Source organism: Ambystoma mexicanum, chromosome 1p (assembly GCF_040938575.1).
Source record: "Ambystoma mexicanum isolate Mex_15411 chromosome 1p, UKY_AmexF1_1, whole genome shotgun sequence".
Classification (NCBI taxonomy): Eukaryota; Metazoa; Chordata; class Amphibia; order Caudata; family Ambystomatidae; genus Ambystoma; species Ambystoma mexicanum.
Window position 1 is genome coordinate 153,363,723 of NC_090921.1, and position 22,937 is coordinate 153,386,659.

At 44.6% G+C, this 22,937-nt stretch overlaps 1 protein-coding gene across 6 annotated transcripts in view; it reads right to left on the reverse strand.

Moving 5' to 3' along the window:
- The window catches only part of LOC138567454 (protein phosphatase inhibitor 2-like), a 2,745,435-nt gene that overhangs the window by 135,117 nt on the left and 2,587,381 nt on the right, over positions 1–22,937 (reverse strand). For 4 of the 6 annotated variants that reach the window (XR_011302215.1, XR_011302216.1, XM_069645667.1 and 1 more), the window contains one exon: positions 6,143–6,258. The exons of 1 other annotated variant lie outside the window; for it this stretch is intronic. Coding sequence is in view for 3 of the 5 variants with exons in the window: in XM_069645667.1 (XP_069501768.1) it covers positions 6,158–6,258 (101 nt within the window). In the remaining 2 variants the exon portion in view is untranslated. The remainder of the gene's footprint in view (positions 1–6,142; positions 6,259–22,937) is intronic. One more of the 6 variants, XM_069645676.1, reaches the window with a different exon arrangement.

Consider the following 22,937-nt stretch of genomic DNA (forward strand, 5'->3'; position numbering starts at 1 on the left):
TGTTTTTATGCTCTCTTTCTTACTGCTTAAATGTTTGTTTGTTTGTTTGTTTGTTTTATTCACTTTTTATGCGCACCAGACCCGTGAGTTGCAGGGCGCAGCAGTAAGAGGATACAAGGCTTACAAGGTTACAGATACAAAATACACAATGCAAAACACACAATGTACAGAGAAAAGGCTTACATAGTTACAAAGTACACAATATATACAGTTTGGCTGCATTCGTGGTTGCACAGGCAAAGATGTGCAGTTATGCAGGTAACAACGCGTTGCAGATTTTAGAAGGAGAGTTGAGCAGGTGGGTAACAGTGATGTAGGTTCAGCGTAGGTCAGGATAGGAGTCTAGGGGTCAGTGGAGATGAGGTGTTTGATGGCGTTTTTTCTGAAGTGAGGGTAGGATTGGTCTGCTCTTATGTCCAGTGGCAATGAGTTCCATAGTTTGGCGGCTTTCACTGGGAAGCTATTGCCGCCAATTGTGGTGAGCCTGTATTTATGTATGGACAGGCAGTTGGTGTTGACAGCTCTGGTAGGTCTGAGGGAGATTCTTCTGTGAAGTTTGTCTGTGAGATAACTGGGGGCCGCGTTGTTAAGCGCTTTGTGAGTCAGAGATAGCGTCTTAAGCTGGATTTTGTTCCCAGTAGATATCCATTTATGATGACGTTTAATGGATGAGATATGGGTTCTTTTGTTTATGCCAAGTGCTGCTCTCAAGGCATTGTTTTGTAGTGTTTGGAGCCTCCGGATGGTGGTTTTATTAGCGCTACTGTATAGTGCATTACAATAGTCAATTCTGGATAGTATTAAGGCTCTGGCCAGGATCAGGCAGCTGTCGTTGGAGAGGAATGGCTTGCCAGCTCTTATCAGCTTGCATGTGTAGGCTGTGGTAGAGGCCAGGGATTTTACCTGTTTGTCAAAGGACAATGTGAAGTCTAGGTAGAAGCCAAGAGTTTTTACTTCCTTGGCGACTTTGATGGTATTCCCGTCGATATTGAATGAGGAGAATATCTGGCCTAGTTTTTTGAGGTTGGCGTCTGTACCCAGGATTAACAACTCTGTCTTATCATCGTTCAGGCATAGGCCATGAGTAGCCATCCAGGCCTGGATGATAAGATATACCCTGTTCACCAACTCCGTGTCCTTAATATGATCCCCAGAAAGCGGGAGGAGAATCTGTGTGTCATCTGCATAATTAGTGTAGATGACACCTAGATGGTCCAGATCGTCAAACAAGGGCTTGGTGAAAATATTGTATAGTGTTGGAGAGACACACGAACCCTGGGGAACTCCGCATAGGATAGGGGTGGGGTCTGCAGCTGCCGACAGGGAGAAAACTCTCATAGTTCTCCCGCTCAGGAAGGATTCAATCCATCTGATGGCCTCAGCAGAGAAGTGGGCAGCAGAGTACGAAATGAATTTGTTACCATTGTCTATTGTTGTACCATTTGTTATTAAAATTGTTCAGCGCTTTGGTGAAGGCACTTAATAAATCTAAATCGATACAAATATAAGTTCAAACTCCAAGATGGCAGAGGTGCTAGATTTAGGTGCAGTCCAAACCCCTGAGCCCAAATTAGTTCCAGGTGTGTTCAGGGAAGTGAGCCAATCCCACGAGGATTGGGGGGAAGGATAGCTCAGGGGCAACATGTTTGTCTTGGAAGCAAGACAAGGCAGCACAACACAGGTTGGAATCCCGATCGTGCACTTATAAACCATTTGCTGGTATTAAGCGTGTTATAAAAGAAAAATTATAATAATAAGACATCATGACAAGCACCCTTTTATGTTTTCCTTTATAGAATAAGGCATAGATTCTTAAGCATAGGGAAATCTCAAGATTGTGAGTTTTTATAAAGAAACGTTCAGCGAAATGCCACTGTTGAGGAAAGAAACTGCAGGAGTCATCAGTATGAAGGTAATACCTCTGTTTATTCAGTAAGGTTCTGGGCCGCTACCTCCCAGCTTTCCATCCAGCAACTGCCTCACCTGGAACCTCTGCACACTCCAAACCTCCCCTAGAGGTTCAGGTTCTATGAGTGCTGGACATAGAACCTTATGTAAACTATGTACAATGTATCACACAACAACTAACAAAGAGAATGATGACCCCTGCCATGATGTGATACATCAGTGTATCTCCCAGGGTTCACCCTGGAAACACACCCCTAACAGCCAACCTGTCCGTCTCCTGATTCTGATATACCACAATATAAAACATATAAATAGTGCAGCTTATATCAAATAAAGCATCCATGCAGCATGCTTTGTCTGCTGCAGTATCTGTTTTGTATTGGAAAGTATAACGTCTATCACAAGAAATGTCTAGCAAGTCCTTGGCATGTTTGCCCACAGAATTCAGCTGAAATAATCCTGTAGAAAGTGAAGGTGTGTTTCTAGAAGAACACTCTTTTCATCTGCCATGAAGTAGATTTCCATTCATGTTCTGCCCTTTATGCATTGTCCTGAGAGGACACCCAGATCCCAACATTGTCTCACAGTCTTGTTCACCCTTTATATTCATCCAATATTCAATTTGAGTCGGCAATTGGATACTGTCTATCACTCCTATATTTGTGGTATGCTGTTGATCATTAGGTTAACCAATCCTTCTTCCCAACTTGCCCTTCTCGGACAATGGATGGATAAATAAGACTAAGTTACTGTTGAATAAGTAGAAGACTGAACACCTCTTGCTCAGGCCCCAATGCTTCTCAGGGAGCGGACTTTTCCTCTACCCTCTCTTCTGGCCAATATTCTTAATTCTTCAATTCCCATCTTGAATCCCAGCGTTATGATGCACTTAAATGCCATGTCATCTGCCATGTTACAGATGACCTCAATAACACACCAATTTGCAAAAACAGGTCAAGGATTTTTATTGATTTTCTAGAAAGGGGCTCTAAGGGACATCCCTCCGCCCATAGTCTAGAGACAGCAAGACCCTCCCAAGCGCCCCAATTCCCCAGGTTAGTAGCTACTTACTGTTAAGCCCTACTGCCTATGTTCTACATGTCTGGTCTTGAAGGCCTAAAGGCAACAGCCTTATCTATTTAAACTCCCTCTGGGGCTACTCTAATTTGGGTTAGGTATAGGATTTGGAGGGGTGTGTGACGATTCCAAGGAGATCACCTCTCCCGATTGGGAGCCACGCCGTTTGGGACTAGGGAGGTGAGCCTGCTATGTTTAATACCACATAAGGGACAGGGAAAGTGGGATCCCTATGGAGGTGCCCCCCATTGGGGAACAGCAAATCCACAGAAAAGGGCTCCAGTCACCATCCCTTCCCCCCAACCACTAAGACCTTTGTTGGCTATGTGAGTGCTGTAAAGTATGATCATCCGAAAAAACCCTTTTGTCATGGCTGGTTTGGTTTCTGACTCCAACTATCCCCAGTCCTCCTGGGAGACAGTGGAGGAACGGGTGGACTAGCATCAGTTAAAGAACCAATTAGAAGCGCATTAGAAGAAGCCTGTAGAATTCAAGTGAGCCTGAATGCTTGGGGGAAGCGTGGTTGAATGGAGAGACAGAGAGCATGACAGACTTGTGGCGTCTCGACCCACGGTCTGCACTGTGGGAAAGGAGCAGCGAATACTAGATGAGAAGCTGTAAGGATCCAGCCCGGCGAAGCAGAAGCAAATAAGGAACCTCGAGCACTGAGGCACAGGCCTGAGGGGACCAAGCGGGAGACAAGAAGCGACAGCAGCCAACATGGCACCAAGGTGACGACTCGCTTAAGCGGCTCTGTGTCGGACAGACTCGACACCCCTCCCGAGGAGCACTGCATGGCTGAAGAAGATACACTGTGACTCCCGGGAACCAGGAGGCAGGCAGTTAAGTGAGGAAGAGGAGGAAGGACTCCAGAGTGGGGAAAGCACAGAGAAGCCACAAGGTGGGGAGAACACAGAGAAGCCCCACAGTGAGAAGAGCACAGGGAAGCTCCAGGAAGGGGAGAACATAGACAGCCCCAATGTGAGAAGAGCCTCAGAATTCCCAGAGTGGGTAGAGCACAGTGAAGCCCCAAGGTAGGGTGAGCACAGAGAAGTTCATAGTGTGCTGAGCTCAGAGAAGTGCCAAGGTGGGAAGAGCACAGTGAAGTCCCAAGGTAGGGAGAACACAGAGAAGTCCCAGAGTGAGAAGAGCGCAGAGAAGACCCAAGAAGGGGAGACCACAGACATCCCCAAGGTGAGGAGAGCCTCAGAATTCCCAGAGTGGGTAGAGCACAGAGAGGCCCCAAGGTGGCTAGAGCACAGAGAAGCAACACGGTGGGAAGAGCACAGCAAAGGCCAAACGTGGGCAGGGCACAGAGAAGCCCCAAGGTGGGGTGAGCACAGAGAAGCCGCAAAGTAGGGTGAGCAGAGAGAAGCCCCAATGTGGGGAGAACACAAAGAAACCCGAAGGTGAGGAAAGCCAGAGAAGTCCCAGAGTGGGGAAAGCACAGAGAAATCCCAAGGCGGGAAGAGCACAGAGAAGCCCCAAGAATGTGAGAGCATCGGAAACCCTAAGGTGAATATAGCTGGATACGTCCCATAGAGGGGAGAGCACAGAGAAGCCCCATAGAGGGGAGAGCACAGAGGAGCCACATAGAGGGGAGAGCACAGAGGCCCCAAGGTAAGTAGAGCACAGAGAAACCAGTCCTATTAATACCTATCCATCTGCTCTGCAAGGTTGTTAAAGGTCCAGTGTCCTCTGATACAAGTGTGGCATTGTTACCTGAAGCAGGAACAGTGGCAATACAGCTTCAGGGCAATTACTGCAACCAAGAAGGTGTGAACAAAGCTGGGGAAGGGAGCTGAGTGCCTGTAAAAGAGTCACGCAGAAGAAGATAATCTGTAATGCTGATGACTGTTGAAGTTTATTGAGAGACAGTCTTGAAGCAGAGGCAGGTTATACGTATCGCAGTAATGCAGACAAAAGAGGCAAAGAGACTTCCCTTGTCTTGGAGTATAAGAAAGAAGAGTGCCTTGCCTACCTATAGAGGTCGAGGACTCTTGTCTTTATATATCTAATCATTCTGAAGTACAACATCTATAAAAAGAAACAGAAATACTTGAACTGTTGTGGTGTATAAACTGTCAGAAGATGTCACATTGAAGTTGGTTGAAGTAGTAGTATACTGTGGAACAAAGGAAATTGTTCCCACAGTAATAGTAGTAGAAGGGTGGTTGTCAAGAGGAAAGTAACATCCTAAAAAGAAGCATCCTGACAATTATACCAAATGTACTACAGAGGTCTTAATCAATTGTAAAGTTGTCGAAGAAGTTGTTAACCTAATCTCTGAACTGTGGTTATTAATCTTGGATCCAGGATTACCATTGGTGCTATTTTCTTGGCTAAACTTGGAAGTGGACAATTGAAAGCTACAGAGTTGCTAGCAATGGACATATGTTTGATTAACTTTTGTACTGACTTGAAACTCATATGAACTGGTACAAGACTTTTCTTTTCCTTTGAACATATGGAGAATTGACTTTGAAAGACCCCGGGGAAGGGATTTACCCAGAACATGTAAAGGTCATCTAAAATACTGGTTACATTCTGTTTATTCTTTCATGTTCGTTATGATTTTCTTAGAATGTTTTGTTGTTTCGTGTGAGGGCCAGTTCCTTCATGATAGGAGTTATTCCCTTAGCCTTTAGACGAGGTAGGGAATTCCCTGATAGAGTACGATTAGCAAGGATGTATTTGTGAAGTTGATTCTTAATAAAATGTCTCATCTTGAGAAAAACACAAGTAGTTGTCCATCTCACATTACTAACCCCCTCACATATGGTGTTAGAGGTGGGATAAAACTAGCTTGATACCATAACTAGGGGCCTACGTAATCGTGTGAGAATAAGGTTCCTGCATGAAAAGTAATAATACATATTACAGAGGGAGTGGGATCAGACTAGCTTGATACCATAACTAGGGGCCTACTTAATCGTGTGAGAATAAGGTTCCTGCATGGAAAGTAATAATACATATTACAGAGGGAGAGAAATTTGTGGTGCATGTAAAATCTAGAGATACAATTTTTCAATTGAAGCAACAAATAGTAGATAAAAAAGGCCTTTGCCCTATACTACACAAAAACATTTTTCACCAGAAACCCCTGTCCAATAATAAGAGTATCAGATTATCATTTACAATCTTAAAGTAAACTTACTTTGATTTTAGTACCTCAAATTAATGCTTCTTCCTCTCTTTCAACAACTCCACCTGATATTGAAATTGGTGAGGACGAGGATCCCGAGATATCAGGAAAGAAGGAGTCTGAAGAACCTAATAAGGTAGATAGGATATCAGGGTCAGAAGTCAGTGACGAGTACTCTGCTCCCCCATCTGAAGATCCTGAAGAAAGTACTGTAAGAGTATTATTATCTGAAGCTGTCAACATGACTACAATAAATGAACTCCTGATTAAATTACCTGAACATCAGATCCAAGCTGAAAATAGGTTTCAGGAGGGACTCAGGAGAATTATACAATCTGCACAGAGACCTCTGATTCCACAGGGACAACTGCAACCATATAAAGAAGGAAAAGACATGGCATATTTTTTTCTCAACTTTGAAAGGTTAGGCCCCAGTTAATTGGCTTCCGTAATTAAAGATCTGTTATTTGGCCACCCTTCTCAAAGGTGAAATTCAAAATTTGGATCACCTTCTCAATCCAAATGGTACTCCCCCTTTTGCTGAGATCAAAGAGGGATTGTTAAAGAAGGTGGGTCAAACGAGAAATTTGTATAAACAGATAATACGTAACATCAAATTAAATCCTGCTGAAACTCACATAGAATTAGCTGCTAGGATTCAAAATACTTCATCCTTATGCGTAGGGAAGAAAACATTAGCAGAAGTATTAGAAACTCTGACTATGGGATATTGTATTAATTATGTTCCACCTTTCTTACAAAAAGCCATTCTACAGATAAAAAAACCTAATCAAGCTTGGTTGTAGAAACTGCCCAACACATTTTGGAAGCCAGCAAACATGTACAAACTCTACATAAAAAATTGATAAGACGAAAAAGGAATCTAAAATTATATCACCTCCTTCTTATAGACTAGAGAAGGTTATACCTCAAGTAAATGTTTCCAAACCATCTCCTAGAGACAGTGGGGGTGAACCAAAAAGAACATCTGGGGTAAAAGGAAAAGAGAATCGTGGAGCAGAAGAAGCTAGAAGCCCAAAACCCTTGGCAATATTATGTTTTTCCTGTGGACAAGCTAGACATTTAGCTCGACACTGTGCATTTAATAGAAAAAACAACCTATGGAAATTGGGTATATGGTAGAAAACGAGGAAGAAGGTGAATTGGACGAGGAGCAGGACAAATATCACCCCATAGAAACTATAAATAACTTATTTCTAGGAGGAGAGAAATTCAAAACCCATGACAACGCTTTGGTGAACGGTATTCCAGTTCAAGGTCTGATTGATTCTGGAAGCTGACAAACAGCTATTCGACCTAATTTAATATCCTCTAAAAATATTAACAGAAATTGACCTATTAGAGTTATTTGTGTTCATGGAGATGAAGAAATGTGCTATCGGACCCCTGTTACTATTGGAATTCAAGGGAATGTCCTCATAACGAATAGTGCAGTCATTCCAGGGTTTCCGGAAGAAATCATTATTGGCACTGACTTCCCAAATTTTGAAAAATGACATCAGAATGTAAATCGTCCCAAATAATTTTCATATTGTCCTCATTATGCTTGGATTTATGAAGAATTATTTCTAGATGAGCCAGTATGGGAATGGAAAACCGCTGAAAATACTAACAATGCGGGGGTGGCAGAAGTGGGAGCAGGAATGGAACTTGGCCTGAGAGGTCAGGTCTTGAGGGGAAGGGTATGTGAAGAATCCTGCAGATCGCTCACTGACGCCCTGTCTAAATTCTCCTCCCACGGGGCCTGGGGAAGGCAGATGCTTTCTGATCCCAACCCCCAGGGTGCCGTACTGCTGTAGGATCAACTGGGTGGAGACAAGGCCCAGAGAAGTGAGGAGATTCCATGGGATGAGGCACAGTCATTTTCCTCTAACCGGGAATCTTTTACCACTGTACCAGAAGAGGTTATGGCTTACTGACATTTGAATGTCTCTAACCCTCCTATTAAAACTAAGGTGAGAAACCCTAAAGTGGTAACACCAATGCATATTATAAGAGAAAGAATCTTTTTGGTTCCTAAATGTCCTGCTCAATATCAAAGGTCCAAGTAATGGTGGAAATGGGGTCTTCTCTAACTCATCTTCCTTTAGCACAGTTAAAACATACAACCCATCTGTTATAATTACTAAAGGAATTAAATCTACCCTTAAAGATATTCAAGAAGTAGAAAAGCCTTACTTTGTGAAAGTAAACTACATGTCCCAGAATCATATAGGGACTGAGACGAAGAAGAGGCATGCAGATGTAGTAGTCAGGCAATTAAACCTAACAGCCTTTGTACAGGTCAGGCAATTGAAACCAATGGCTCACACCTGAAGCCAGTTGCCAAACCTGAGAGGCATATAAGGCTTCAGCAGGAGAGGAGAGAAGGAAGGAGCTGGAACAGGAGTTGGAAGGCTGGCAGTAGAAGCAGTAGTAGAAGAGCACAAGGCTGGCAAATCACGAGGAAATGTGATCACAGAAAGGATGCCGGAGCATGGAGACAAAATATTTCACCTGCAAGTTCTGAGAGGCTACTGTGGTCTCAAACCCTGCATTGCTGTGGGTGCACTGAGGAAGACATACTGAGAGTGGAGCTTTCCCCATATGTCCCGAGTAGCTGTGATTGCACAGCCATGACCGTGCTGAAGCCCCAGGTCCGTAGCTGAAGGCAAGCCTAAGGACTGAAGAGTGAAGGAGACTCCGTTCTAGCATGGCCGGACCGGAGACCCCCGTGCCGCTGGAGGGTGTGGGTCCCAAGAGTGCCCGAAGTAGTATTAGCAGTGGAAGAAGTCAGGAAAGTGGAGCAGCCCGCAACCGCAGTGTACCTGGAGCAGGTGCGTGATGCTCAGCATTTAGGTTCACTCCGCAAGCCTTACCGGTAACTGTTACCAGCTCAGAAGTAACTTGTGTAAGTTCAAAACGGAGTATAAAAGTTTTGTCATTGTGGAAGTTCCTTTTAATAATGGAAATGTAACACGTGCCCTATTAGTGAGAGCAATAGTGCTTGTGTAAGAAGAAAAGCCTATTATTTCCATTGTTGAGTAGTTTACTGTTGCCAGAGTGGTTGCGTGTCTCTCATTAAAGGAGAACACTTGTTACAAATAAGTCTGAAAACATAACTTTGACTTCCACAAGTGTTACAAGAAATGCAGCATCAAAGGAAGGTCACATGGGACCAATTGTATTTCCTTAAAGGAGTCTGAAACGTCTCCATGATATTGAAGAGGAAAACAATCACTGGTATCTCTTTAAAGTAAAAAATCTATCTGAAAGAATGGTCACGTATACTTAAAACTGTTTTCCTTTGAAGACTGAACCTAGTATTCAGAACATTTATTCTTTAATTCCCGAAATGGTTGTATTGACTAGAAGAACAGACATTGCCCAAGCCAAGAGGCAAACCCTTTCCATAGTGAAAATAGTCCTATTAAGAATATCTGATCTGCGAAGTTAGTAAAAGTCTAGTGTCCTCTGATACAAGTGTGGTATTGTTACGCGAAGCTGGAAGAGTGGCAATACGGCTTCAGGGTATTTTGGGAACCAAGAAGGTGTGAACCAAGCTGGGGAAGGGAGCTGAGTGCTTGTAAAAGAGTCATGCAGTAGAAGATAATCTGTAATGCTGAAGAATGTTGAAGTTGAGAGAGTCAGTCTTGAAGAAGAGGCAGATGACACTTGTGGCAGTAAGGCAGACAGCAGATATAAAGAGGCTGCCCTTTTCTTGGAGTATAGGAAAGAAGAGTGCTTTGCCTACCTGTAGAGGTCGAAGAATCTTGTCTTTATATGCCTAATAATTCTGAAGTACAAAATGATATGAGAAGAAGCAGAAGTACCTGAACAGTGGTGGTATATAAACTGTCAGTGGATGTCATATTGAAGTTGGTTGAAGTAGTAGTATACTGTGTAACAAACGGGACTGTTCCCACAGTAATAGTAGTAGAAGGGTGGTTGTCAAGAGGAAAGAAACAACCCAAAAAGAAGCATCCTGACAATTATACCAAATGTACTGCAGAGGTCTTGATCAGTTGTAAAGTTGTCAAAGAAGAAGTTGTTAACCTAATCTTTGAACTGTGGTTATTAGTCTTAGAAAGAGAACGTTCAGGATTACCATTGGTGCTATTTGCTTGGCTAAACTTGAAAGAGGATCTTTTCAACGGAACGCTGAAGAATTGTTACCAGTGGATTTTGGTTTGTTTTGTTTGATTAACTTTTGTATTGATTTGGAACCCAGAAGAACTGATTCAAGAGGTACTTGTTACACTTCAGGCTTCCCTGCGGGCATCCTTGCAGAATACAACTTCTTTATAGGCTCCTCTATGGTCCAGGTACAAGCTACCATGGCGTCTGTACAAACGTCGACACACTCCAGGTCACCTGACACGTCTTGTACGTGGAAGACGTACAGCAAGACGTACAGCAAGCCACGCCCCTCTTACGACTATAAAACCACCGTCTTCCAAGGGGCTCGTTGCTGCTAATTAGCGTTACCAGCTACACGTGGTTTTGTCCGTTTCCTCTTCGTGTCTCCCTACACGAATCCTTATCTGAACTCCTGGTTTTGACCTTTTGCCTTACTTTTGGATTGCCTCGTCTCCTCCTTTATTCCTGTCGTGCTCGTCTGGTTGTTGGACTCGGAACGCTACTGGATACGGCCCTCTTCTGTGTCTTGCGGTTCTTTACTGGTTGCCGCTCTGCACATCAGTTTGCTGTCTACTATCCGGATCATCTCAACAGCTACTCGTGTACTCAGGTACATACCTATTGTCCTCATTCTTGCTATTTGTTACCTCCACGACTAGTTTGGATATTGTCTTCTGTTGGATTCTGGGACATTGAGTGACTTTCCTGTGAGATTGCTCTTAAGTGCATATGAACGCTTTCCTGAACTGCACCAACCCGGCACTAGTGCGTCCCTCGTGCCGTTCGGGGTTACTTACCTATACTAACTTCCCTGTTTGTTATTTTCTCCTGTCGTTGTCTTCAGAATCCTGGACTCCTCTTACTCCATTTATCTTTACTCAGGTCAGTTGTGATCAATTCTATAGCTATAGTGGGAACCGATATTGATTTAGTTTGTTTCCACTCATTTGTGTTATTCTTTGTAGATCATCCCGGGGAAACTCAACTCCACTCCAATATCTATCTAGGTAGTTGTCCAATCATTTCAACTGTTCACATCACTTGCATAATATCAACACTGTCTAATATCTTTGTATTCCTTTGCAGCATTGGTATTGGCGGTGTGTGTTCTCCCCGCTCTTTTACTCAATTGACATCTCTGTCTGTCCTAACTGAAACAGCAGAAAGGTACATTGTGGAAAAGAGCCCCTCTTTGAGGAAGCCTGAGTCTTGTACTCAGGGGAGCTGGGATGGAAGGCTGAATTCTGAATCTTATACCACCAACATCTCCAAGGTCATTTTCTCTGCATCTTCGGCCTATTCGGAGTGGTGAGTAACAGTACTAGATCACTAAACGTACTAGACATGCAAAGATAGACATGGAAGAAAGGAAGTAGCAGCATTAATCAAATCCTAAGACGTTCAGAAATTGAAATCCCACATCAAGGCAGTGAGGGACATTGTTAGTCAACATCTTTCGAGATCAGAGGAACACCCAAAAACAAATAGGATCGGCAGAAGGCGGCTAGATCCTTCTTGGTAGGGGATCAAGTGTTGGTACTCCTTCCTACCTCAGCGATATGATGGGCTCTCGGTGGTAGTATATGGCCCCTCAATTACCTCATTTCCCAACTGAACAGGCAGCAGAAAACACAAATCTGTCATTTAAATCTTTTCAAGATCTGGAGAGCAGACCCAGTTGACCAAACCTCAGATATGATGGCGGCCCACTTGATTAAACAAGAGCTTAGTCCTGCAGCCTAATCCCTGAGAATCTCACTATTGAACATAAAGTTCCCATAGGTCCTTTCCCAAAAAACAGGGAAGGTTAGATGGCATATTATTAACCTTCAGCCATACTGTATCCCGGAGGTACGAAGAAAGGTCATTGAGGAGGAGTTTACCAACATGCTCAAGTTAGTAATAGAGTCATCAGAGAGCCCTTGGTCCTCCCCGATTGTGCTTGTGGTCAAGCAAATAGGTCTTGGTGTTTTTGCATAGATGTTTGAAGACTCAATTCCATCTCAGTCTTTGATAACTATCCAATGCCAAGAATAGATGAGCTAATAGAAAGACTGAAGAATGCTAAATATAGCACTACCCTACATCTAACAAAGGGATATTGGCAGGTCCCCCTGATTCCCTCTGATAAGGACAAGGCAGCTTTCGCTACACTTTAGGGGTTATTTCAATTCACAGTCATCCCATTTGGCATTCATGGTGCCCCCAGCTAAATTTCAGAGGCTGTTGAACAAGGTTTTTGCAGGCGGCTATTTCAAAGATATTGTGATTATTAGTAGTAGTTCGGATGTACATCTGTATCACCTCTCTGAGATCACCAGGGTCTTGAAGGGTAGGACTTCGGGCCAATCCAAAAACATTTTATTTAGGTAGAAAAATGCTGTTAAATGTTGTGGCTATTTTGTAGACATTGGCCTCATTCAGCCACAGACAGTGAAAGTGAAGACAATTGCGTAAAGACCTCCCCCTAAAACCAAACTGGAACTCTGAGCCTTTCTCGGGGCCTCAGGCTACTCTCGTAGGTTGATACAATGAATAATCCAGGGAATTCGTCACTTCTCCAAGGAAGAGCCACCTCCCCTTCTTAGACTAGGGGGGTGAGACTGCTATGCAATATACTCCCTATGTGACAGGGCCGGCAGGATCTCAGAGGGGGCGACCCCTCCTTATTGAACAGAGCCTCCCCAAGCAAAGGTGCTGATGAATCACCAATCTTTGCCAAATACAGGGCAGCAGAACCTTGTAATATACAAGACACTTTAAATGGGTTTGGCATTGTTTCTGACTCGTGTTTGTGTGATACCCCTACCTGAAGGAGTAGAACCAATGGAGTTCCCTCTCGTGCAATATGCAGAAACTAAAAAGGCCCGGGCCCAGTCAGGAGGAGACAGAGCCAATTTGTAGTTGGAGAACACCAGTCTGTGTTACAGTGCAGAGGACGGACGCAATCCATCACTGTCACCTGGAGGCAAGACACCGTTGGAATCACTGCCACCTGGAGGCAAGACAATGTTGGAGATGTGGTGGTCAGAGAGCCCATGGAACGGTGCTGAGCCCAGGTGAAAGGCGAAGACTAAATCTGCTGATAGGAACAAGGAAGAAACCACCACAGCTGCAACACCCCAACATACAGGAAAGCAGACGCTGAATGCTGGCACCCAACTGACCGGAGAAACCAGAAGCGGTGACTCGACAATGAATAGGTCGGACTCGCGGTTCCACCTCTGGAAGAGACAATGCCTTCCACAGGACACATTGCTGCAATTAAACAAGTACGCAGCTGGAGAATGCAAGTGGGTGAAAGACGGAGGCACACTGAAAGAGCCCGCACGGGGCTAATATAGTGAAAGGCACAGGAGAGGCCGAAGATGCTAAAAACCTGTGTGGGGTTACAAGTATAAAAAAAGACCCACAAAGGAATACCCCAGGGTGGAAATGAAGGATAACAACGAAGCCCACAAGGGGCTGATACCGTGAAAGACATAGGTGGGCCAAAACTGAAAACAATCTGCAAGGGGTTAAAAGTACAAATATCCCAAGAAGGGAAAAAAGAAAAGAACGAGTAGACCCAAGAAGGGACAATAATAAAGATATCCCAGACAGGAGTAGAGCTCCTAACAGAAGTCTGAATACAGAGAGGTCAACCAGCTGTGGCGAGTCAGAAGAAGGACACCCTCCTCTTGGAGGACATGCTTTACAATCTTTTATTTAAAGTAAGAATGTGAAGACCTAACTCTCCCTATTTCTATGGGTGTTCCCTGCCCATCCTACTAACTAAGGAGATTTTCAGTCTGTCGTGAAAGTCCAACAAAAGAAGTCCACTGTCCAAACTACCCTAACTGACCCTGCCACTGTAAAACTAACTTAGGCTTGGAGAATAACTCCCTTCTCCTTAGGATGCTTATAGTGTCAGTCTATAATTAATATAGGATGCTCAAATATCTTCTTGAGATTTCTTCTCTGTAAGTGGGCTTCTGTATTTTTCTTCTCCTATGTGTACCCCATTTGGGAATTTCTTATAACTTCTATACTACTGGTTGTAATTCTCAGCCTATTCCTGGATAAGGATATTATTTGGGTGGACTATTCCACTGGGTCTATTATAGTTCAGTTCACTTTTGTTCTACTTGTTCTTGTAAGTTTGCTTGTTTCAGAATTAACTTTGTCTCACAATAATCACGGACACAAAGTGGTTGTAAGTTGTAATAATTCCCTCTTCGCGGCCTCCCGTAACTCCCATCCTCCCTGTTACCTTCAGGCTTGTCAAAGAACTTCTCCTGAAGTCGGGTTCCTCAGAATCCTTCTTGTTCGATGCGGACATCGGCACCTTAAGGTTGTTGGCGTAGAGTTTCTTGCAGTCCCTCTTCTCGTTCTGGCTTCGTGGTGTTCCGGTGCTCGGAGGAGTGACCGGACACCATTTAATGTTTCCTTCTCAGCGTATCTAGGAAGATTAACAGAGCCCCGGTCCACCACAGATCTTCCCCTGTGGTCTCGCCATACCCTTTATGTGGGCTTCTCGCACACAAGGTTCACTGTGCTTTTGCCTGGCAACACAGGCTTCTTTGTTTCTGCATCCTGCAGGTACTGCGTAGCTTAGAGCCTTCCAAAGATGACGTCTGCGTTTCTCTCTCTCTCCTCTCTCTGTTTCATCGAAGGTGTGTTAATCAACGTACTCAGCCAAGTGGATTGGATATTTTCAATTAAAGGGCCATGTTCTGTTTCAGTGAGATCATGGCAACTCAGAGAGTTTTCTTGTTCCAGTTCTGATGTAGAAAGGTTTCTGATATTGGAGAGCATAACATGTATGCCCTTGTATGTATCATTTTAGGGAGTTTCTCATGGGAATGGGAGCCCTTGTCCCCTAAGGGGGGGAATCTCTCCAGGAGAGGTCCCACTTGCCTCAACTCCAATGGAGGGTGTTGCGAAGTAGGCTCACCTCTCTAGCCTCAGAGGGGGGCTATCCCTTTGGGAGAAGGGACGAATTTCCTTGATTCGTCACAAAGCCTACTAGAAGCTGACACAATCTCCCTGGGGGAGTTAGCAAACCAGAAATCCATAGGCCTAGAGGGCCAGACAGTACAAGCAGAACTATAAGTGGCAAACTAAGTAAAGCATTGAATTCGCCAAGAACAATAGACTTACTTTCAAGTGTGAGCTAAGAAAGATGCGAGTGTTGAAAATTAATGGGACCATATTCCTGGGGACCCCGAGCCACTTGTTATCCAGGAACACGAACAAAACTCAAAGCACTGAACTTTGCACATTTTGTTTAGTTAACAAACCAAGGCGTGAGTTCAAGAGGAGAACCAAAGAGAAAATTGGGTGGGGGGTCAGAATGCAGCCGCCCTGAGCCTTATATAGTGAACATAACTTATTGAGGCTAGTTGCATTGTTTCATTTTATTGGTAAAGGTAGCATAGGATAGAATAGGTTTGGACAGAGGGCATCCTTTAAGTGAGACATCCTGACAAGCACGTCTTCGTTAATTTTGGTTCAAGTTAGGGAACCTCATCGTAGACATAGGGCTAGGTCAGGTTTTCGTTTCTGTAATAAACACCCTGTCTTCTTGTCTGCCTCCTATGTCTGATTTACCACAAGTGGCGTCAGAAGTGGGATGTCAACAACCTGATACAAGGTCGGGGCCATGTTAGTCTAATGCTTGAATCCTTTGATTAAAATACCTACCAAAGCTACTCCCCAATCTATTGGCTTTGATCTTTTTAGCACACAAGAGGTATAAATCCTGAGTAGAGAAAGACGGTGGATCCCTACAAGGGTTAGCTTATCTCTCCCTGAAGGCAACTATCTAAAGCTAGCAGCCAAATCAGCACTAACCCGAAAATATTGTGTGGATGTGGCCGCAGCGATAATTGACCCATATCATTGAGGTGAGATCCAAGTGGTATTAGATAACCTAGGTGGCAGAGTTATACCGTAAGGGTAGACAAAGCCATTGCCCAGAGGATCCTTGAAAAATCTTTCAGCATCTCAGTACATGAGGTACTGAATCTATGCCAGACATCTTGAGGCTCCCTAGTGTTTGGAGAAGCTGATAAAGATCTCACCCCCCCTTTAAGGATACAGATGATACCACCCCTTTGTCCGACCTCGCCTTCGCAGAAAAGAAAAAAACAGAATTTAGCAGCGGCTTTTGAGAGGCTTTCCTAGAAGAGCAGGGGATAAATCAAAGTGGTCCCTTGGCAGGAGGCAGTTGGTGCCAGGAAGCCCCAGTTGGTAACTCTGCTCAGTCGTAGAAGGGTGGTGATGGAACTGGCACATTTGCATCTAACGGCAGGCCATCAGGAGATTACTAATACCCAGGAGCAAATCCTCAGTAAATTCTATTAGGCCTGGCATATATGCTGACGTTAAAGCTTATGCCTCCAGGTGCGAGATATCGCAAAAGACATCACACAATCCAGTAACCAGAGCTCTGCTACAACCTTTGCCCATCATAGAGGTGCCATTATCGAGCATAGGCATGGATATTGTAGGACCCCTGGAGACGTTCAAGTTGAGAAAGAAGTACCTCTTAGTTATCGTGGATTATACCACTCATTATACAGAGTCTTTCCCACTAAGCTATAATACTAGGCAGCAGATCCTGAAACATCTGAGCCCTTTCCTCTCGCAAGTAGGTTTCCCGATGGAAATCCTCACCGAGGAGGATTCTACATTTATCTCACCTCATAGAGGAGGTGAAAGAGGTTCTGAATATAAAAACCAAAGAACCTCTGATTTACGGGAGACCATAGAGCATATCACCGTCAGACAGATGGGCTGGTTGAACATTTCAACCAAATGTTGAAGTGGATTCCCTGCAAATTGGTGAAGTCTGATGGACGCAATTCGGATCTTATGATACAGTGGGCCCTTTTTGTGGTACAGAAGACCACCAACCCTCTTTAGAGTATTCCCCTTTCACACTCCTTCCTGGGCAGGAACCTAGACACATGCTAAAAACCTAGATATGTTAGAAAACATGGGAATAGAGAGAAGAGACCGGCTTACTTATTTCTTAAGCCACTCATAAACTGAAGGCCCATATGAAAGTGGTTCAGGAGATTGTGAATGAATATCTCGCACAAGCACAAGACTCCAAAGGTATCTTTCTCGGTTTGTGACTAAGTGCTAGTCCTCTTACCCATCTCTGAGAACAAAATGATCTCCAAGTGTTATGTCCCTTATACAGTATTGTAAAAGAAAGGTCCTCTTACTAACCGAATATCCCAACCCGACCGGAAACAGAAAACCCAAATATATCGTGTAAACCACCTGAAGACCTGGAAAACAGATTCAGTTGAACAGAACACAGTAATGATGGCTGCCCACTTAGTCGCGGAAGACCAGACCGCTCAGCTGATCCCAGAGAATTTAAAACCCAAACAAAAACAGGATCTGCACAATCTATTAAACCAATTCCCAGTGTTTTTTGCTGAAGAACCGGTTGCATCAAAAACATCTTCCATGACATCTGTACCACTCACAAACTGTAAACCTAAAACCTTACCGGGTCCATGAAGCCCATAGAAAGATAATAAAAGAGGAAATTGATAACTGTGAGGGGTCAGAAATGAGAGACAGAGACAAAGTGGTAGTGTTTTCAACAGCAGACATCTTTATTAAAATAAAAAGGGTTGGATATGTCAGGAATCCACATTGTTCTCGTTCCCGTGCGCACAGTAAAGCCCCTACGCGCTGCGTTTCATTCCATGAACACTGGGGGTTGTCATGGGAACGTTGGCAGCCTATCCATACAAGCCTATTGGTTCGGGCACGGCGCAGCGTCTTACGTCAAGTCAGTTGATCCCTTTAAGACTCCGCCTCGCATTCAGCGCACTGCTTCTGAATCTTGTTTCAAGTGGCGTTTGTTGTTGTTTACTCTCTGTGTTCTTGAATTCTACGACCCTCCTTTGCTTTGGACTTTCTACTTCTTGATCCTTGGACTTTCTACGTGCTTCGACCCGGAACGCTCAATGGACTGCTTGCTTACTTCTGCTCGCGCATTTCTGCATTTCTGCATTTCTGGTTTTCGACTTCGGATTTCCCATTTGGATTGCCTTTGTCTCACCCTCGTACTGTTACCTCACATTTACGGAACATTCCCATGGACTAACTTTGAACTTGTTTGGATACAAGAATTTGGTTACATCATTTCGTCGGTTGATAGGTGGATTCAGAACTCTAACAGGCGTCCTTGTTCCGGCGGGAATAGTCTGTTAAAGGACCTGCTTTTGGACTTCCATCTTCATCGCTCGGACTCCTCCACCATAGGACACCGGAACTCTCTCAAGGATAAATCGCTCAATTAACCTACAGTAAGGTTGTCATTCTAACTCTAGTAGTTATTACTGCCCGTTATTGATTACTAGCTTACTATTGTTGGTTATTGTTCTAGGGATACACCTCTCATCTTTTTGATAATATCCCTGGCAGACTTCATTAACGCTTCGTTAGTGAGTATTGCTACTATCAGTCACTGCTACATTCTGGCGTGTCTTCTCGGCTAACCATTGTTTAATTTTCTTTTCTTTGCAGCGAGCGGTGTACCAGGGCGTACTCATTTTCTGGCAATACTCACCTAAATCTGTCCTTTTGTATTCTTGAGGGGTATATTGTCAGAAAAACCAAATAACTTCATGACTCGTCAAAGACTGCCGTTTTCTTCTGTTATTAGACACACGTCTAACAGGATACAGGCCTAATTGTCCCTATCCTAAAGAAAGTTTCCATACCTAGGACACTAAAACTAAATATCAGTCTGTGTTTCACCGTCAAAATAATATACACACACTGTCCTTGGGTCCAAAACAGTAATCTGACCCTCACACTAAAATGAACATAGAAGAGTGTAAGGAAAATGTGTAACGCTCACCTGAATCCCACGGAGGCGCTGGCCTGGTTCGCGCTGCTGTGACCTCTTCTAAGGTGATGCGCAGGGTTCGGAAGACGGACTGGACCGGGCCCCCAAATCTGGCTTGTCTGGCTCGCAGAAGTATCCTTCTGTAGGCGAAAATAGGGGATTAACTGTCTGCGGGGTAATGCAATCAGCCTCCCACTTTCCCCTCTCACCTTCCTCGAAACCCTTCTGTGATTCCTCGTAGCGTCTCACCTTAGGGTCTGGAAGGACGAGCTCTCCATCCTGCTTCTGATGCAGGGGCGCGTTGGTATCCAGTTACTTCACTGGATTTTTGGATTGGTGTGAACCAAACTGGCTTGGCTTCCAGGTAAGTTTTTTGATAAGAGGTTCCCCTTGTGTCCATGCATTAATGTACTAATGCTAGTGTCTTTTTCCCCATAGGGGCCGGGGTACGGAATGCCGGGGAACAGGCACCGACCCGAGATGAGAGGTGAAATCCTTGTAGAAATCAGGTAAGTCTTTAATGAGCGTTTTTTGGTAATGTCTTTTCATTCGCTCATTAACGCTGATGTCTCTTTTTCCCCTTAGGGGCCGGGGTCCGGAAATGCCAGGATGCGGCGCGGACCCGAAATGAAGAGGGAATGAATCAACAGTTAAGTCTTAACATGGAGATTTAGCTTTACTTATTCCCTTCTCTCTCTCATCTTTTGTTCTGGTCTTTTTCTCCCTAGGCACTGGGGCGTGACTGCGAATCCGGATGATCGCTGCTGAACATGGAGGCGCCCAGTAAAGGTGAGTGGAATGCGGCGCTGCAGCGATCAACGCGATGAGCTTTTAAATAAAAGTCTTCCTTTTCAGGATTGTCGGCGAGATGTCTCCGGGATGCGGATTTAGCAGGTAAGGACTTTTCCTTCTTCTGTTCTCTTCTTCTCTTCCTTTGCAGGTGATCCAGGATGCTGGCAGGCGTGGCAGATGTCAGGATGCAGGAGCAGACACGGTGAGCGTCCAGCTGCTAGATGCAGAACAACGCGAAGCACGTGTGGCTGTTCGGGTGGGGTTTAAATAGCCTTGGAAGAAGTTCCAGGTATGTATCCTTCCTCCAATCAGGTATGTATCCTTCCCCGACCACGCCCGGATGGTAAATTAGTCCCACAGGTAAAGTAAAGTAGTTCCTTTCAGGCCTTAAGGAGGCCGGGATCCTGCAGCATGGTCTGCATCAGGTAAGTGCACCCAAGCACATCCATAATGAGCCTGGACTGATGTCTTTTATGAGCCTGGCGCCATAGGCACCAGGACACTGTCCAAAGGGCCCCTATATGGGGTTGCTGGGTCCTTCCTTGGGGACTGGATGTCTGCTTTCGGGGACGCAGGGCTTGAACCGGCTCCCCGGGAGCGGGCATCATGACAAAATGTCTCTGGCTCAGGTTTGGCAAAAAGTGTTTAAAAATAGGATCCAGAGGGTGGTTCCCTTCCCCTGGATGTCTCAGTAAGGATGGACATAGTGTCTTTCAAATAATGACTCCTTAAAGATGTCAAAGGTGTCTATTTCAAACGACCCATCTTCAAGGATGTCAAACATGTCTCTTTCAAACAACCACTTCTCAAAGATGACAAAACTGTCTCTTTCAAGCAGCCACTTCCTAAGGATAGCTCAAATGTTTGTTTCAAGTGGCCACTTCTTAAGGAAGGCTGAAAGTTTTTTTTCCAAACAACAGTTACTTAAGGATGATGAAAGTGTCTCTTTTAAAACAATAACTTCTTACGGAGAACCTCCCGGTATACTCCTCTGCCAGGTATCTTTCCACAATGTCAATTGATTTATTTAACTTCAACTTGCCTGGTGCTTGGGCTGCCAGGAATCCTTTTCATCAAATTGTTACAGATCACCTGGTATACTCCCCTGCCAGGTATCTGCTCATAGCGCCTGAGTCCTCTGTGTATTTCAAATGAATTACCTGGTATACTCTCCTGCCAGGAATCCCTTTCTGGGGCCTGCAGATCCCCTGGTTATGTTTCTCTACCAGGTATCTTGTCCCCAAATGCTTACTGCCTGATGTGTCTATTTCATCATGGCTACTTTTTAATGTTCTCATTGTCCTTCAGCATAATACAGTTGTATTCCTTCACTGTATGTACTTCTTGGCTTGAGGTACTACTTGTCTCAACTTTCCCCACATTGATATCTCATATCTGGAGACTTGTTCAAATACGACCTTTTAACTTCTTCAGTAGTATTCATCAATATTTGGTAAAACTTTCTCCAACTTTCCATACTTCAAGATTTGGGTACATTCTGTCTTTGTTTTCTATTTGTTCCTACTTCAAAATTAGTTGCTCACATGCCTGTCGGTATGCCCCGTGGGCCCCCAACATCTCTGGGCAGACTCACAGGTGTCTGGCATTGCCTCCGACCCATGGCACGTTGATGCAATTAAGCTTTCAACTGAGGATGGCGTTGTTTACTCTGCAGACCTCTTTTCTTCTCTTCCGCTTGCTCTGCGTTCATTTCCCGGTAAGCCTGCTGCTTCTGGACTCAACTGTACTGCTGGTAGTGTGGCTGTTGCTGCCGGCCCCGCAGCAGTCTTCTTATGGTGCCTGCGATGTCTTCTGTGGCCTTGCGCCGCTCTGTTAAGTATCGCCTGCAAACGGTAGCCTGAGAACACCTGCTCTCACCAGCACAGTCCATTCCCATGCTTCTGCCTTCACCCGTGGTTCTGCTTCTTTCTCTCCTGCAATTGCAGACATAATTTTTAAATCCCCCACACAGATGAATCTCCTTAAAACAACTAGCCTGTATATTCAGCTTAGAGTTTCTTTTGATCTATATTAACTCCTTTTTCATCTTCATCATCTCAGCATGTGAGGCTTTCAGGGAGTGGAGTACATAGGATTTATAGGACTTCTGAGGTGATTCTGTTTGGGATTTTTACTTAGCACAAAACCATCAGAGATGGAAGGTGTTATATGTGTAAGTACATATGAGGTATACATTGTATTCTGTCTAGAATGTAGTCAAGAAAGGGTTTTATGGTTTTACAACTGGAGGGATTTGTATAGTGACAACAGGTCATAAGGAATTTAGGATTTATAGGGTCTTCTTCATTTGGAAGGGATAAATACTGAGTCTCTCCTGATGGAGTCACCATATCTCCCCGACAGCTATCCCCACCCCTGTGATCCTCCCTCATAATACCACGGCCAGGGTCAGGATCACGTAGCAGCTGCCATTCCCTGGCCACATGGTAGGAGATCACTTGTCGAGGGTCTGTGATGACTCCACAGAATTCATCACATAACATACAACTTACATACACTGTCTACAACGTGCCCCAGCCAAATAGTTTCCTGCCAGATCCTTATGCTCTTCTGACTCCACCTATCTGTATCTCAGCCGTTTTTCTAAGCAGCAAACTGGTGGCAGATCACTCTCCTCTGCTGGCCCCCTCCTCTGGAACAGCTTCCCCCCGCCTCTCTGTCTTGAGACTGATCTCCTGAAATTCCCAAAGCTCCTCAAGACTTTCCTCTTCACATCGCCCTTCCCCCCCTCACTCCTGTGCTAATACCACACAGTTGCTGAGATTGGTGGCCTGGGACCTTATGCGTCCTTCTGGGTCCCGGCCTTCTGCCCAATCGCCTTCAACCTCAGCACCATCTCAGCACTTGCCTTCTGGCACCCACTGGCTTGTGCTCTCACAGGCCTGCACTTATTAATAGCAGTAATGACTCTGTACCAAGCAATCTCTCCCAGGCACTTACTGTTGCACACACTGACTCCTTGGCACTTGCCCTTTGGGACTCCTAGCACTT